At 51.9% G+C, this 17,321-nt stretch overlaps 1 protein-coding gene across 1 annotated transcript in view; it reads right to left on the bottom strand.

Moving 5' to 3' along the window:
• Nucleotides 1-232: 232 nt before the first annotated feature.
• LOC138101393 (zinc finger TRAF-type-containing protein 1-A-like) overlaps nt 233-17,321 on the bottom strand; it is a 58,757-nt gene continuing 41,668 nt past the window's right edge. Inside the window, exons 3-4 of the mRNA XM_068999197.1 lie at nt 3,860-4,071; nt 233-747 (exon numbers count right to left, since the gene is read on the bottom strand). Of these exons, the coding sequence (XP_068855298.1) occupies nt 356-747; nt 3,860-4,071 (604 nt within the window). The 3' untranslated portion in view covers nt 233-355. The remainder of the gene's footprint in view (nt 748-3,859; nt 4,072-17,321) is intronic.

The following is a 17,321-nucleotide window of genomic DNA, read 5'->3' as shown; positions in this document are numbered from 1 at the left end:
CAACTCAACCAACCCAAGTCAACCCAACCCAACCCAACCCAACCCAACTCAACCCAACCCAACCCAACCCAACTCAACTCAACCCAACTCAACTCAACCAACCCAAGTCAACCCAACCCAACCCAACCCAACCCAACCCAACCCAACCCAACCCCGCCGCCGGCCAACGTCGGAACCCGAGGCAGAGAACGAAGGCGGGAGGGGGAAGAGGAAAATCTTTGCGACGCGGCCGTAAAATCTTTTTTTTTTCCCGTTTTTCCTGGTTTTTTTTTTTCCTCCTTTCCTCCCGAGTCCATTTTTTTGTTTGTTTTGGTTTTTTTTTTTGGTTTTTTTGTTGTTTTTTTGTTTTTTTTTTTTATTTTTGGATCTGGAATATAAAAAGCCGGAGGTTGATGTTCTTGGCCGCCAGCAGTTTGTTACACTCCACCGAGTCGACGATGGGCAGCGCCATGTAGTCGGTCTCGTTGCTCTCGTTGCTGAAGACGAAGTGGTAGATGACGGGGTTGATCTTGACGTCGTCGTAGGGCCCCTCGAGGAGCAGGAAGGAGCATTCCATGGGCGAGTTGACCTTGCTCTTGAGGATGAGCTGGAAGCTCAGCGTGCGCTTGCACGACAGGTTGGGGTTGCGCTCGGAGTCGTTGACGCGCGCCTTCAGCACCCAGGTCTGGTTGAGCACGGTGAGGCGCGGCGTCTCGTAGTAGAGGCGCGTGATGAAGTCGTCGGTGCGGTACGGGCGGAATTGGACCTCTGGGGGAGGGGGGAAAAGAGGAAAAAAAAGTGGGAGAAACGGTCGGAGTCGGGTCGGAATTCTGCCAGGAGGAGGTGGAGGGGGCAGGGGGAGAGGGGAGGGGATTCCAGGTTGGAGGGAGATGTTAAAACGGGCGTGGGAGTGGTGGGGGATGGGAAAGAGGTGAGGGGGAGGTCTGAAAAAATTGCGGGAATGAGAAGGGGACGCCTAAGAGGGTTCGTGGATGTCCGAAAAAAATCCTGGAATTAGCACCGGATCCTAAGAAAATTTATGGATATCCTAAAAAATTCCCGGAATTAAAACTGGATCAAAACAGGATTCATGGATATCCGAAAAAATTCCTGGAATTAAAACTGGATCCCAACAGGATTCATGGATATCCTAAAAAATTCCCGGAATTAAAACTGGATCCCAACAGGATTCATGGATATCCTAAAAAATTCCTGGAATTAAAACTGGATCCCGACAGGATTCATGGATATCCAAAAAAATTCCTGGAATTAAAACTGGATCCTGACAGGATTCTTGGATATCCTAAAAAATTCCCGGAATTAAAACTGGATCCCGACAGGATTCATGGATATCCTAAAAAATTCCTGGAATTAAAACTGGATCCTGACAGGATTCATGGATATCCTAAAAAATTCCTGGAATTAAAACTGGATCCTGACAGGATTCATGGATATCCTAAAAATTTCCTGGAATTAGCCCCAGATCCCGACAGGATTCATCCTTATCCCACAGAATTCCCAAAATTCCCCCCAGCCCTCCCTTACAAAATTCCCGGAATTCCCCTCCCCCCACCAAAAAAACAGGAAAAACCTTGGAAAAAACGGGAATGCCGCGAGCAGATCCCCGAAAAACCCCGGAATTCCCGCCGAACCCAATTCCCGCCCTTTTTCAACCCCAAAGCCCCAAACTCCCTCCGCCCCTCCCCTAAAAAATCCCAAATTCTCCTCCCCCACCCCAACCCCACCAAAAAACCGGGAAAAACCTTGGGAAAAACAGGAATACCCCGAGGAGATCCCCGAAAAACCCCGGAATTCCCGCCGAACCCAATTCCCGCCCTTTTCCAACCCCAAACCCCCAAATTCCCTCCGCCCCTCCTTTACAAAATTCCTGGAATTCCCCTCCCCTACAAAATTCCCAGAATTCTCCTCCTCCCCTCCCCCACCCCAACCCCACCGGAAAACCGGGAAAACCCTTGGAAAAAACAGGAACGCCCCGAGCAGATCCCTGAAAAACCCCGGAATTCCCGCCGAACCCAATTCCCGCCCTTTTCCAACCCCAAACCCCCAAATTCCCTCCGCCCCTCCTTTACAAAATTCCCGGAATTCCCCTCCCCCCACCAAAAAACCGGGAAAAAACCCTTGGAAAAAACAGGAATGCCCCGAGCAGATCCCCAAAAAACCCCGGAATTCCCGCCGAACCCAATTCCCGCCCTTTTCCAACCCCAAACTCCCAAATTCCCTCCACCCCTCCTTTACAAAATTCCCGGAATTCCCCTCCCCCCACCAAAAAACCTGGAAAAAACCCTTGGAAAAAACGGGAATGCCGCGAGCAGATTCCCAAAAAACGCCGGAATTCCCGCCGAACCCAATTCCCGCCCTTTTCCAACCCCAAACTCCCAAATTCCCTCCGACCCTCCCCTACAAAATTCCCAGAATTCTCCTCCTCCCCTCCCCCACCCCAACCCCACCAGAAAACCGGGAAAACCCTTGGAAAAAATGGGAATGGCGCGAGCAGATCCCCAAAAAACCCCGGAATTCCCGCCGAACCCAATTCCCGCCCTTTTCCAACCCCAAACTCCCAAATTCCCTCCGCCCCTCCCCTACAAAATTCCCAGAATTCTCCTCCTCCCCCACCCCCACCCCAACCCCACCGGAAAACCGGGAAAACCCTCGGAAAAAACCGGAATGCCGCGAGCAGATCCCCGAAAATCCCTGGAATTCCCGTTGAACCCAATTCCCGCCCTTTTCCAACCCCAAACCCCCAAGTTCCCTCCACCCCTCCCCTACAAAATCCCAAATTCTCCTCCTCCCCCCTCCCCCCACCGGAAAACCGGGAAAACCCTTGGGAAAAGCGGGAATGCCGCGAGCAGATCCCCGAAAAACCCCGGAATTCCCGCCGAACCCAATTCCTGCCCTTTTCCAACCCCAAAGCCCCAAATCCCCTCCGCCCCTCCTTTACAAAATTCCCGGAATTCCCCTCCCCCCACCAAAAAACCGGGAAAAAACCCTTGGAAAAAACAGGAACGCCACGAGCAGATCCCCGAAAAACCCCGGAATTCCCGTGAACCCAATTCCCGCCCTTTTCCAACCCCAAACCCCCAAATTCCCTCCACCCCTCCCCTAAAAAATCCTAAATTCTCCTCCTCCCCCCTCCCCCCACCGGAAAACCGGGAAAACCCTTGGAAAAAACGGGAATGCCGCGAGCAGATCCCCGAAAAACCCCGGAATTCCCGTGAACCCAATTCCCGCCCTTTTCCAACCCCAAACCCCCAAATTCCCTCCACCCCTCCCCTAAAAAATCCTAAATTCTCCTCCTCCCCCCTCCCCCCACCGGAAAACCGGGAAAACCCTTGGAAAAAACGGGAATGCCGCGAGCAGATCCCCGAAAAACCCCGGAATTCCCGTGAACCCAATTCCCGCCCTTTTCCAACCCCAAACCCCCAAATTCCCTCCACCCCTCCCTTATAAAATTCCCAGAATTCTCCTCCTCCCCTCCCCCACCCCAACCCCAGCAGAAAACCGGGAAAACCCTTGGAAAAAACCGGAATGCCCCGAGCAGATCCCCGAAAAACCCCGGAATTCCCGCCGAACCCAATTCCCGCCCTTTTCCAACCCCAAAGCCCCAAATCCCCTCCACCCCTCCTTTACAAAATTCCCGGAATTCCCCTCCCCCCACCAAAAAACCGGGAAAAAACCCTTGGAAAAAACCAGGAACGCCCCGAGCAGATCCCCCAAAAAACCCCCGGGCAATCGCAGCGACTCGGAACTCGGCAAGGCGAACGGATCCCGCTCGGCGTCGTTTCCGCGGCGGCGCCGGGGATTTTCGGGAATGCCGCGAATTCCCGATTTTTTGGTGGTGTTTTTCCCCCTGTATCCGTACCGGTGTATCCGATTTTCTCGAAGCTGAGCAGGCTGAAGATGCTGTTGTAGAGCTGCATCTCCTTCTGGCGCGTTTGGTCCATCTCGTCCAGGATGTCCATGAGCTCGTTGCCGGTTTTGGTGGGATGCGTGCACTCGGATTCGTGCACGGAGAGCTCGTGGAAAGGGCCCTGCCAGGGGCAGCCGATGCGTTTGTACCTGCACTGCGTCACCCTGAGGGGGGGGAAAAGAGGGAACGATGGGAAACGGCGGGAAGAGACGGGAATGGTGGGAAAGGGCGGGAAAAGAGGGAAAGGAGGGAATGGTGGGAAATGGAGGGAAGAGACAGGAATGGTGGGAAAGGGCGGGAAGAGAAGGAAAGGAGGGAAATGGAGGGAAGAGAGGGAAAGGAGGGAATGGTGGGAAAGGGCGGGAAGAGAGGGAAAGGAGGGAATGGTGGGAAGAGAGGGAAAGGAGGGAATGCTGGGAAGAGAGGGAAAGGAGGGAATGGTGGGAAAGGGCAGGAAGAGGCGGGAATGGTGGGAAAGAGTGGGAAAAGAGGGAAAGGAGGGAATGGTGGGAAAGGGCGGGAAGAGAAGGAAAGGAGGGAATGGTGGGAAAGGGCGGGAAGAGGAGGGAATGGTGGGAAATGGTGGGAAACGGCGGGAAGAGACGGGAATGGTGGGAAATGGAGGGAAGAGGGGGAAAAGAGGGAATGCTGGGAAATGGAGGGAAGAGACGGGAATGGTGGGAAATGGAGGGAAGAGAGGGAAAGGAGGGAATGGTGGGAAATGGAGGGAAGAGAGGGAATGGTGGGAAATGGAGGGAAAGGAGGGAATGTTGGGAAATGGAGGGAAGAGAGGGAATGCTGGGAAATGGAGGGAAAGGAGGGAATGGTGGGAAAGGGCGGGAAGAGACAGGAATGGTGGGAAATGGAGGAAAGAGCCGGAAAGGAGGGAATGGTGGGAAATGGAGGAAAGAGCCGGAAAGGAGGGAATGCTGGGAAACGGCGGGAAGAGAGGGAAAGGAGGGAATGGTGGGAAAGGGCGGGAAGAGAAGGGAATGCTGGGAAATGGCGGGAAGAGGAGGAAAAGAGGGAATGTTGGGAAATGGCAGGAAGAGAGGGAAAGGAGGGAATGGTGGGAAATGGCGGGAAGAGGAGGAAAGGAGGGAATGCTGGGAAATGGCGGGAAAAGACGGGAATGGTGGGAAATGGAGGGAAGAGAGGGAAAGGAGGGAATGGTGGGAAATGGAGGAAAGAGACGGGAATGGTGGGAAATGGAGGGAAGAGACGGGAATGGTGGGAAAGGGCGGGAATAGAAGGAAAGGAGGGAAATGGAGGGAAGAGAGGGAAAGGAGGGAATGGTGGGAAATGGCGGGAAGAGGAGGGAAAGGAGGGAATGGTGGGAAATGGCGGGAAGAGACGGGAATGGTGGGAAATGGCAGGAAGAGCCGGGAATGGTGGGAAATGGAGGGAAGAGAAAGAAAAGAGGGAATGGTGGGAAATGGCGGGAAGAGGAGGGAATGGCGGGAAATGGAGGGAAGAGACGGGAATGGTGGGAAAGGGCGGGAAGAGGAGGAAAGGAGGGAATGGTGGGAAATGGCGGGAAAGGAGGGAATGGTGGGAAATGGCGGGAAGAGAGGGAAAGGAGGGAATGGTGGGAAAGGGCGGGAAGAGAAGGGAATGCTGGGAAATGGCGGGAAGAGGAGGAAAAGAGGGCATGTTGGGAAATGGCGGGAAGAGAGGGAAAGGAGGGAATGGTGGGAAATGGCGGGAAGAGGAGGAAAGGAGGGAATGCTGGGAAATGGCGGGAAAAGACGGGAATGGTGGGAAATGGAGGGAAGAGAGGGAAAGGAGGGAATGGTGGGAAACGGCGGGAAGAGACGGGAATGGTGGGAAATGGAGGGAAGAGGAGGGAATGGTGGGAAATGGAGGGAAAGGAGGGAATGGTGGGAAAGGGCGGGAAGAGACAGGAATGGTGGGAAATGGAGGAAAGAGCCGGAAAGGAGGGAATGGTGGGAAACGGCGGGAAGAGACGGGAATGGTGGGAAATGGAGGGAAGAGAAAGAAAGGAGGGAATGGTGGGAAATGGCGGGAAGAGAAGGGAATGCTGGGAAATGGCGGGAAGAGGAGGAAAAGAGGGAATGTTGGGAAATGGCGGGAAGAGAGGGAAAGGAGGGAATGGTGGGAAATGGCGGGAAGAGGAGGAAAGGAGGGAATGCTGGGAAATGGCGGGAAAAGACGGGAATGGTGGGAAATGGAGGGAAGAGAGGGAAAGGAGGGAATGGTGGGAAATGGAGGAAAGAGACGGGAATGGTGGGAAATGGAGGGAAGAGACGGGAATGGTGGGAAATGGAGGGAAGAGACGGGAATGGCGGGAAAGGGCGGGAAGAGAGGGAAAGGAGGGAATGGACGGGAAGAGAGGGAAAGGAGGGAATGGTGGGAAAGGGCGGGAAGAGGAGGGAATGGCGGGAAATGGAGGGAAGAGAAGGAAAGGAGGGAATGGTGGGAAAGGGCGGGAAGAGACAGGAATGGTGGGAAATGGCGGGAAGAGGAGGGAATGGTGGGAAACGGAGGGAAGAGAGGGAAAGGAGAGAATGGCGGGAAATGGAGGGAAGAGACGGGAATGCTGGGAAAGGGCGGGAAGAGCGGGAGAGAAGGGAATGCTGGGAAATGGCGGGAAGAGGAGGAAAGGAGGGAATGGTGGGAAATGGCGGGAAGAGGAGGGAATGGTGGGAAATGGAGGGAAGAGAGGGAAAGGAGGGAATGGTGGGAAACGGCGGGAAGAGACGGGAATGGTGGGAAACGGAGGGAAGAGGAGGAAAGGAGGGAATGGTGGGAAAGGGCGGGAAGAGAGGGAAAGGAGGGAAATGGAGGGAAGAGAGGGAAAGGAGGGAATGGTGGGAAATGGCGGGAAGAGGAGGGAAAGGAGGGAATGGTGGGAAATGGCGGGAAGAGACGGGAATGGTGGGAAATGGAGGGAAGAGAAAGAAAAGAGGGAATGGTGGGAAATGGCGGGAAGAGGAGGGAATGGCGGGAAATGGAGGGAAGAGACGGGAATGGTGGGAAAGGGCGGGAAGAGGAGGAAAGGAGGGAATGGTGGGAAATGGCGGGAAAGGAGGGAATGGTGGGAAATGGCGGGAAGAGAGGGAAAGGAGGGAATGGTGGGAAAGGGCGGGAAGAGAAGGGAATGCTGGGAAATGGCGGGAAGAGGAGGAAAAGAGGGCATGTTGGGAAATGGCGGGAAGAGAGGGAAAGGAGGGAATGGTGGGAAATGGCGGGAAGAGGAGGAAAGGAGGGAATGCTGGGAAATGGCGGGAAAAGACGGGAATGGTGGGAAATGGAGGGAAGAGAGGGAAAGGAGGGAATGGTGGGAAATGGAGGAAAGAGACGGGAATGGTGGGAAATGGAGGGAAGAGACGGGAATGGTGGGAAAGGGCGGGAAGAGGAGGGAATGGTGGGAAATGGAGGGAAAGGAGGGAATGGTGGGAAAGGGCGGGAAGAGACAGGAATGGTGGGAAATGGAGGAAAGAGCCGGAAAGGAGGGAATGGTGGGAAACGGCGGGAAGAGAGGGAAAGGAGGGAATGGTGGGAAAGGGCGGGAAGAGAAGGGAATGCTGGGAAATGGCGGGAAGAGGAGGAAAAGAGGGAATGTTGGGAAATGGCGGGAAGAGAGGGAAAGGAGGGAATGGTGGGAAATGGCAGGAAGAGGAGGAAAGGAGGGAATGCTGGGAAAGGGCGGGAAGAGGCGGGAATGGTGGGAAATGGAGGGAAGAGAGGGAAAGGAGGGAATGGTGGGAAAGGGAGGGAAGAGACGGGAATGGTGGGAAAGGGAGGGAAGAGAGGGAAAGGAGGGAATGGTGGGAAAGGGCGGGAAGAGAGGGAAAGGAGGGAAATGGAGGGAAGAGAGGGAAAGGAGGGAATGGTGGGAAATGGAGGGAAGAGAGGGAATGGTGGGAAATGGAGGGAAAGGAGGGAATGTTGGGAAATGGAGGGAAGAGAGGGAATGTTGGGAAATGGAGGGAAGAGAGGGAATGCTGGGAAATGGAGGGAAAGGAGGGAATGGTGTGAAAGGGCGGGAAGAGACAGGAATGGTGGGAAATGGAGGAAAGAGCCGGAAAGGAGGGAATGGTGGGAAATGGAGGAAAGAGCCGGAAAGGAGGGAATGCTGGGAAACGGCGGGAAGAGAGGGAAAGGAGGGAATGGTGGGAAAGGGCGGGAAGAGAAGGGAATGCTGGGAAATGGCGGGAAGAGGAGGAAAAGAGGGAATGTTGGGAAATGGCAGGAAGAGAGGGAAAGGAGGGAATGGTGGGAAATGGCGGGAAGAGGAGGAAAGGAGGGAATGCTGGGAAATGGCGGGAAAAGACGGGAATGGTGGGAAATGGAGGGAAGAGAGGGAAAGGAGGGAATGGTGGGAAATGGAGGAAAGAGACGGGAATGGTGGGAAATGGAGGGAAGAGACGGGAATGGTGGGAAAGGGCGGGAATAGAAGGAAAGGAGGGAAATGGAGGGAAGAGAGGGAAAGGAGGGAATGGTGGGAAATGGCGGGAAGAGGAGGGAAAGGAGGGAATGGTGGGAAATGGCAGGAAGAGCCGGGAATGGTGGGAAATGGAGGGAAGAGAAAGAAAAGAGGGAATGGTGGGAAATGGCGGGAAGAGGAGGGAATGGCGGGAAATGGAGGGAAGAGACGGGAATGGTGGGAAAGGGCGGGAAGAGGAGGAAAGGAGGGAATGGTGGGAAATGGCGGGAAAGGAGGGAATGGTGGGAAATGGCGGGAAGAGAGGGAAAGGAGGGAATGGTGGGAAAGGGCGGGAAGAGAAGGGAATGCTGGGAAATGGCGGGAAGAGGAGGAAAAGAGGGCATGTTGGGAAATGGCGGGAAGAGAGGGAAAGGAGGGAATGGTGGGAAATGGCGGGAAGAGGAGGAAAGGAGGGAATGCTGGGAAATGGCGGGAAAAGACGGGAATGGTGGGAAATGGAGGGAAGAGAGGGAAAGGAGGGAATGGTGGGAAATGGAGGGAAGAGACGGGAATGGTGGGAAATGGAGGGAAGAGGAGGGAATGGTGGGAAATGGAGGGAAAGGAGGGAATGGTGGGAAAGGGCGGGAAGAGACAGGAATGGTGGGAAATGGAGGAAAGAGCCGGAAAGGAGGGAATGGTGGGAAACGGCGGGAAGAGACGGGAATGGTGGGAAATGGAGGGAAGAGAAAGAAAGGAGGGAATGGTGGGAAATGGCGGGAAGAGAAGGGAATGCTGGGAAATGGCGGGAAGAGGAGGAAAAGAGGGAATGTTGGGAAATGGCGGGAAGAGAGGGAAAGGAGGGAATGGTGGGAAATGGCGGGAAGAGGAGGAAAGGAGGGAATGCTGGGAAATGGCGGGAAAAGACGGGAATGGTGGGAAATGGAGGGAAGAGAGGGAAAGGAGGGAATGGTGGGAAATGGAGGAAAGAGACGGGAATGGTGGGAAATGGAGGGAAGAGACGGGAATGGTGGGAAATGGAGGGAAGAGACGGGAATGGCGGGAAAGGGCGGGAAGAGAGGGAAAGGAGGGAATGGACGGGAAGAGAGGGAAAGGAGGGAATGGTGGGAAAGGGCGGGAAGAGGAGGGAATGGCGGGAAATGGAGGGAAGAGAAGGAAAGGAGGGAATGGTGGGAAAGGGCGGGAAGAGACAGGAATGGTGGGAAATGGCGGGAAGAGGAGGGAATGGTGGGAAACGGAGGGAAGAGAGGGAAAGGAGAGAATGGCGGGAAATGGAGGGAAGAGACGGGAATGCTGGGAAAGGGCGGGAAGAGCCGGAGAGAAGGGAATGCTGGGAAATGGCGGGAAGAGGAGGAAAGGAGGGAATGGTGGGAAATGGCGGGAAGAGGAGGGAATGGTGGGAAATGGAGGGAAGAGAGGGAAAGGAGGGAATGGTGGGAAACGGCGGGAAGAGACGGGAATGGTGGGAAACGGAGGGAAGAGGAGGAAAGGAGGGAATGGTGGGAAAGGGCGGGAAGAGAGGGAAAGGAGGGAAATGGAGGGAAGAGAGGGAAAGGAGGGAATGGTGGGAAATGGCGGGAAGAGGAGGGAAAGGAGGGAATGGTGGGAAATGGCGGGAAGAGACGGGAATGGTGGGAAATGGAGGGAAGAGAAAGAAAAGAGGGAATGGTGGGAAATGGCGGGAAGAGGAGGGAATGGCGGGAAATGGAGGGAAGAGACGGGAATGGTGGGAAAGGGCGGGAAGAGGAGGAAAGGAGGGAATGGTGGGAAATGGCGGGAAAGGAGGGAATGGTGGGAAATGGCGGGAAGAGAGGGAAAGGAGGGAATGGTGGGAAAGGGCGGGAAGAGAAGGGAATGCTGGGAAATGGCGGGAAGAGGAGGAAAAGAGGGCATGTTGGGAAATGGCGGGAAGAGAGGGAAAGGAGGGAATGGTGGGAAATGGCGGGAAGAGGAGGAAAGGAGGGAATGCTGGGAAATGGCGGGAAAAGACGGGAATGGTGGGAAATGGAGGGAAGAGAGGGAAAGGAGGGAATGGTGGGAAATGGAGGAAAGAGACGGGAATGGTGGGAAATGGAGGGAAGAGACGGGAATGGTGGGAAAGGGCGGGAAGAGGAGGGAATGGTGGGAAATGGAGGGAAAGGAGGGAATGGTGGGAAAGGGCGGGAAGAGACAGGAATGGTGGGAAATGGAGGAAAGAGCCGGAAAGGAGGGAATGGTGGGAAACGGCGGGAAGAGAGGGAAAGGAGGGAATGGTGGGAAAGGGCGGGAAGAGAAGGGAATGCTGGGAAATGGCGGGAAGAGGAGGAAAAGAGGGAATGTTGGGAAATGGCGGGAAGAGAGGGAAAGGAGGGAATGGTGGGAAATGGCAGGAAGAGGAGGAAAGGAGGGAATGCTGGGAAAGGGCGGGAAGAGGCGGGAATGGTGGGAAATGGAGGGAAGAGAGGGAAAGGAGGGAATGGTGGGAAAGGGAGGGAAGAGACGGGAATGGTGGGAAAGGGAGGGAAGAGAGGGAAAGGAGGGAATGGTGGGAAAGGGCGGGAAGAGAGGGAAAGGAGGGAATGGTGGGAAAGGGCGGGAAGAGACGGGAAAGGAGGGAAATGGAGGGAAGAGAGGGAAAGGAGGGAATGGTGGGAAATGGAGGGAAGAGAGGGAATGGTGGGAAATGGAGGGAAAGGAGGGAATGTTGGGAAATGGAGGGAAGAGAGGGAATGTTGGGAAATGGAGGGAAGAGAGGGAATGCTGGGAAATGGAGGGAAAGGAGGGAATGGTGTGAAAGGGCGGGAAGAGACAGGAATGGTGGGAAATGGAGGAAAGAGCCGGAAAGGAGGGAATGGTGGGAAATGGAGGAAAGAGCCGGAAAGGAGGGAATGCTGGGAAACGGCGGGAAGAGAGGGAAAGGAGGGAATGGTGGGAAAGGGCGGGAAGAGAAGGGAATGCTGGGAAATGGCGGGAAGAGGAGGAAAAGAGGGAATGTTGGGAAATGGCAGGAAGAGAGGGAAAGGAGGGAATGGTGGGAAATGGCGGGAAGAGGAGGAAAGGAGGGAATGCTGGGAAATGGCGGGAAAAGACGGGAATGGTGGGAAATGGAGGGAAGAGAGGGAAAGGAGGGAATGGTGGGAAATGGAGGAAAGAGACGGGAATGGTGGGAAATGGAGGGAAGAGACGGGAATGGTGGGAAAGGGCGGGAATAGAAGGAAAGGAGGGAAATGGAGGGAAGAGAGGGAAAGGAGGGAATGGTGGGAAATGGAGGGAAGAGACGGGAATGGTGGGAAATGGAGGGAAGAGACGGGAATGGTGGGAAAGGGCGGGAATAGAAGGAAAGGAGGGAAATGGAGGGAAGAGAGGGAAAGGAGGGAATGGTGGGAAAGGGCGGGAAGAGACAGGAATGGTGGGAAATGGAGGAAAGAGCCGGAAAGGAGGGAATGGTGGGAAACGGCGGGAAGAGACGGGAATGGAGGGAATGGTGGGAAAGGGCGGGAAGAGAAGGGAATGCTGGGAAATGGCGGGAAGAGGAGGAAAAGAGGGAATGTTGGGAAATGGCGGGAAGAGAGGGAAAGGAGGGAATGGTGGGAAATGGCAGGAAGAGGAGGAAAGGAGGGAATGCTGGGAAATGGCGGGAAAAGACGGGAATGGTGGGAAATGGAGGGAAGAGAGGGAAAGGAGGGAATGGTGGGAAAGGGCGGGAAGAGAGGGAAAGGAGGGAATGGTGGGAAAGGGCGGGAAGAGAAGGGAATGCTGGGAAATGGCGGGAAGAGGAGGAAAAGAGGGAATGCTGGGAAATGGCGGGAAGAGCCGGGAATGCTGGGAAACAGAGGGAAGAGGCGGGAATGCTGGGAAACGGCGGGAAGAGACAGGAATGCTGGGAAACGGCGGGAAGAGCCGGAGAGGAGGGAATGCTGGGAAACGGCGGGAAGAGCCGGAGAGGAGGGAATGCTGGGAAATGGCGGGAAGAGACGGAGAGGAGGGAATGGTGGGAAAGGGCGGGAAGAGAGGGAAAGGAGGGAATGCTGGGAAATGGAGGGAAGAGCCGGGAATGCTGGGAAATGGCGGGAAGAGCCGGAAAGGAGGGAATGCTGGGAAATGGCGGGAAGAGCCAGAGAGGAGGGAAGGCTGGGAAATGGCGGGAAGAGCCGGGAATGCTGGGAAATGGCGGGAAGAGCGGGAAGAGGAGGGAATGCTGGGAAATGGCGGGAAGAGCCGGAAAGGAGGGATTCGAGAGGAGGAGGGGGATTCTGGGGAATGGGGAGGGGGGGAGGGGAGAGGAGGGGAGGGCAGGGGAATCCCGGGAAATGCGGAGGGGGGAGCTGGGAGAGGAGGGCGGGAAGTGGGGGAGGAAAGGGGGGAAGAAGAGGGGGAAATGTGGGGAAAATCTGGGAAAAGTAGGGAAAGGGAGATTGGAAAATCTGGGAGGAAAGCGGGAAAGCAGAGTAGGAAATTTTGGGAAAAATCCAGGAAAAGCAGAGAGGGAAATGTGGGAAAAATCTGGGAAAAATATGGAAAAATAGATTGGAAAATCTGGGAGAAAAGTGGGAAATTTGGGAAAAATGGGGGAAATTTGGGAGAGATTTGGGAAAAGGAGATTGGAAAATCTGGGAGAAAAGTGGGAAATTGGAGTGGGAAATTTGGGAAAAATGGGGGAAATTTGGGAGGAAAGTGGGAAATTGGAGTGGGAAATTTGGGAAAGGGATGTGGAAAACCAAAGTGGGAAATTGGGGAAAAATGGGGGAAATTTGGGAGAAATTTGGGAAAAACTGATTGGGAAACCTGAGAGAAAAGTGGGAAAATGGAGTGGGAAATTTGGGAAAAATGGGGAAAAGCAGAGAGGGAAATGTGGGAAAAATCTGGGAAAAATATGGAAAAGGAGATTGGAAAATTTGAGAGGAAAGTGGGAAATAGGAGCGGGAAATTTTGGGGAGAAATGGGGAAAATTTGGGAGGAAAGTGGGAAATTGGAGTGGGAAATTTGGGAAAGGGATGTGGAAAACCAGAGTGGGAAATTTGGGAAAAATGGGGGAAATTTGGGAGAAATTTGGGAAGAACAGATTGGGAAACCTGAGAGAAAAGTGGGAAATTGAAGTGGGAAATTTGGGAAAAATGGGGGAAATTTGGGAGAAATTTGGGAAAATCAGATTGGGAAACCTGAGAGAAAAGTGGGAAATTGGAGAGGGAAATTTGGGAAAAATGGGGAAAAGCAGAGAGGGAAAAGTGGGAAAAATCCAGGAAAAATATGGAAAAGGAGATTGGAAAATCTGGGAGAAAAGTGGGAAATTTGGGAAAAATGGGGGAAATTTGGGAAAAGGAGATTGGAAAATCTGGGAGAAAAGGGGGAAATTGGAGTGGGAAATTTGGGAGAGAATTGGAAAATTTGGGAGAAATTTGGGAAGAACAGATTGGAAAACCTGGGAGAAAAGTGGGAAATTGGAGTGGGAAATTTGGGAAAAATGGGGAAAAGCAGAGAGGGAAATGTAGGAAAAATCTGGGAAAAATATGGAAAAGGAGATTGGAAAATCTGGGAGAAAAGGGGGAAATTGGAGTAGGAAATTTTGGGGAGAAATGGGGAAAATTTGGGAGGAAAGTGGGAAATTGGAGTGGGAAATTTGGGAAAGGGATGTGGAAAACCAGAGTGGGAAATTTGGGAAAAATGGGGAAAATTTGGGAGAAATTTGGGAAGAACAGATTGGAAAACCTGAGAGAAAAGTGGGAAATTGGAGTGGGAAATTTGGGAGAGAATTGGAAAATTTGGGAGGAAACTGGGAAATTGGAGTGGGAAATTTGGGAAAGGGATGTGGAAAACCAGAGTGGGAAATTTGGGAAAAATGGGGGAAATTTGGGAGAAATTTGGGAAAATCAGATTGGGAAACCTGAGAGAAAAGTGGGAAATGAGAGTGGGAAATTTGGGAAAAATGGGGGAAATTTGGGAGGAAAGTGGGAAATTGGAGTGGGAAATTTGGGAAAAATGGGGGAAATTTGGGAAAGGGATGTGGAAAACCAAAGTGGGAAATTGGGGAAAAATGGGGAAAATTTGGGAGAAATTTGGGAAAAACAGATTGGGAAACCTGAGAGAAAAGTGGGAAATTGGAGTGGGAAATTTGGGAGAGAAATGGGGAAAAGCAGAGAGGGAAATGTGGGAAAAATCTGGGAAAAATATGGAAAAAGAGATTGGAAAATCTGGGAGAAAAGGGGGAAATTGGAGCGGGAAATTTGGGAGAGAATTGGAAAATTTGGGAGGAAAGTGGGAAATTGGAGTGGGAAATTTGGGAAAGGGATGTGGAAAACCAGAGTGGGAAATCTGGGGAAAATGGGGAAAATTTGGGAGAAATTTGGGAAAAACTGATTGGGAAACCTGAGAGAAAAGTGGGAAATTGGAGTGGGAAATTTGGGAAAAATGGGGAAAAGCAGAGAGGGAAATGTGGGAAAAATCTGGGAAAAATATGGAAAAAGAGATTGGAAAATCTGGGAGAAAAGGGGGAAATTGGAGTGGGAAATTGGGGAGAGAATTGGAAAATTTGGGAGGAAAGTGGGAAATTGGAGTGGGAAATTTGGGAAAGGGATGTGGAAAACCAGAGTGGGAAATTTGGGAAAAATGGGGGAAATTTGGGAGAAATTTGGGAAAAACTGATTGGGAAACCTGAGAGAAAAGTGGGAAATTGGAGTGGGAAATTTGGGAAAAATGGGGAAAAGCAGAGAGGGAAATGTGGGAAAAATCCGGGAAAAATATGGAAAAAGAGATTGGAAAATCTGGGTGAAAAGGGGGAAATTGGAGTGGGAAATTTGGGAAAAATGGGGGAAATTTGGGAGGAAAGTGGGAAATTGGAGTGGGAAATTTGGGAAAGGGATGTGGAAAACCAGAGTGGGAAATTTGGGAAAAATGGGGAAAATTTGGGAGAAATTTGGGAAGAAGAGATTGGAAAACCTGAGAGAAAAGTGGGAAATTGGAGTGGGAAATTTGGGAAAAATGGGGAAAAGCAGAGAGGGAAATGTAGGAAAAATCTGGGAAAAATATGGAAAAGGAGATTGGAAAATCTGGGAGAAAAGTGGGAAATTGGAGTGGGAAATTTTGGGAGAAATGGGGAAAATTTGGGAGGAAAGTGGGAAATTGGAGTGGGAAATTTGGGAAAGGGATGTGGAAACCCAGAGTGGGAAATTGGGGAAAAATGGGGAAAATTTGGGAGAAATTTGGGAAAAACTGATTGGGAAACCTGGGAGAAAAGTGGGAAATGAGAGAGGGAAATTTGGGAGAGAATTGGAAAATTTGGGAGGAAAGTGGGAAATTGGAGTGGGAAATTTGGGAAAAATTGGGAAAATTTGGGAGAAATTTGGGAAAATCAGATTGGGAAACCTGAGAGAAAAGTGGGAAATTGGAGTGGGAAATTTTGGGAGAGAACTGGAAAAGAGGAATGGAAAATTTGGGAGAGAAATTTGGGAAAATCTGGGAGAGAAATTTGGGAAAATTTGGGAGAAAGGTGGAAAACCAGGCTGGGAAATCCGGGAAAAGCTGAGTGGGAAATGTGGGAGAGCCCAATCCCTCCAAAAGGCACCGGGATGAATCCCAGCCCAAAAAGCAGCCGGGATTTCCTTGGAAAAAATCCCAAATTTCCCCCAAAAGCAGCCGGAATTCCCGCGAAATTCTCTGGGAGGGAATCCCAGCGCAAAACCCGACCAGAATTCCATCAAAACCACCCCAAAACGTCCCGAAATCCCAAGAAATTCCCCCAAAATCCATCCAGGATCGATGCCAGCCCTCACCTATCCTGGCACTTCTCCTTCTGGGGCCGATCCAGGAGGGATTTCAGGGATTTTTTGGCACAAAACCTGCCAGAAATCCCCAGAAACGGCCCCAAAATCCCTCTAAATCCCACCAAACCCATCCTAAATCCCACAAAAACCATCCCAAATCCCACAAAAACCATCCCAAATCCCACAAAAACCATCCCAAATCCCACAAAAACCATCCCAAATCCCACAAAAACCATCCCAAATCCCACAAACCCATCCCAAATCCCACAAAACCATCCCAAATCCCGCAAAACCATCCCAAATCCCATAAAAACCATCTCAAATTCCACAAAAACCATCCCAAATCCCATAAAAACCATCCCAAATCCCATAAAAACCATCACAAATCCCACAAAAACCATCCCAAATCCCACAAAACCCATCCCAAATCCCATAAAACCCATCCCAAATCCCACAAAAACCATCCCAAATCCCACAAAAACCATCTCAAATTCCACAAAAACCATCCCAAAACCCACAAAAACCATCCCAAATCCCATAAAAACCATCCCAAATCCCACAAGAACCATCCCAAATCCCATAAAACCATCCCAAATCCCATAAAACCCATCCCAAATCCCACAAAACCCATCCCAAATCCCATAAAAACCATCCCAAATCCCATAAAACCCATCCCAAATCCCACAAAAACCATCCCAAATCCCACAAAAACCATCCCAAATCCCACAAGAACCATCCCAAATCCCAAAAAACCATCCCAAATCCCAAAAAAATCATCCCAAATCCCACAAAACCCATCTCAAATTCCACAAAACCCATCTCAAATCCCACAAAAACCATCCCAAATCCCACAAAAACCACCCCAAATCCCACAAAAACCATCCCAAATCCCATAAAACCCATCCCAAATCCCACAAAAACCATCCCAAATCCCACAAAAACCATCCCAAATCCCACAAAAACCATCCCAAATTCCACAAAACCCATCCCAAATCCCATAAAACCCATCCCAAATCCCATAAAAACCATCCCAAATCCCACAAAAACCATCCCAAATCCCATAAAACCCATCCCAAATCCTATAAAAACCATCCCAAATCCCACAAAAACCATCCCAAATCCCACAAAACCATCCCAAATCCTATAAAAACCATCCCAAATCCCACAAAAACCATCCCAAATCCCACAAAAACCATCCCAAATCCCATAAAAACCATCCCAAATCCCACAAAAACCATCCCAAATCCCACAAAACCATCCCAAATCCTAT

This window comes from Aphelocoma coerulescens, unplaced genomic scaffold (assembly GCF_041296385.1).
Source record: "Aphelocoma coerulescens isolate FSJ_1873_10779 unplaced genomic scaffold, UR_Acoe_1.0 HiC_scaffold_274, whole genome shotgun sequence".
In the NCBI taxonomy this organism is placed as follows: domain Eukaryota; kingdom Metazoa; phylum Chordata; class Aves; order Passeriformes; family Corvidae; genus Aphelocoma; species Aphelocoma coerulescens.
The sequence above is the reverse complement of the archived record's forward strand: the minus strand, read 5'-3'. Positions and strand labels throughout refer to the sequence as shown.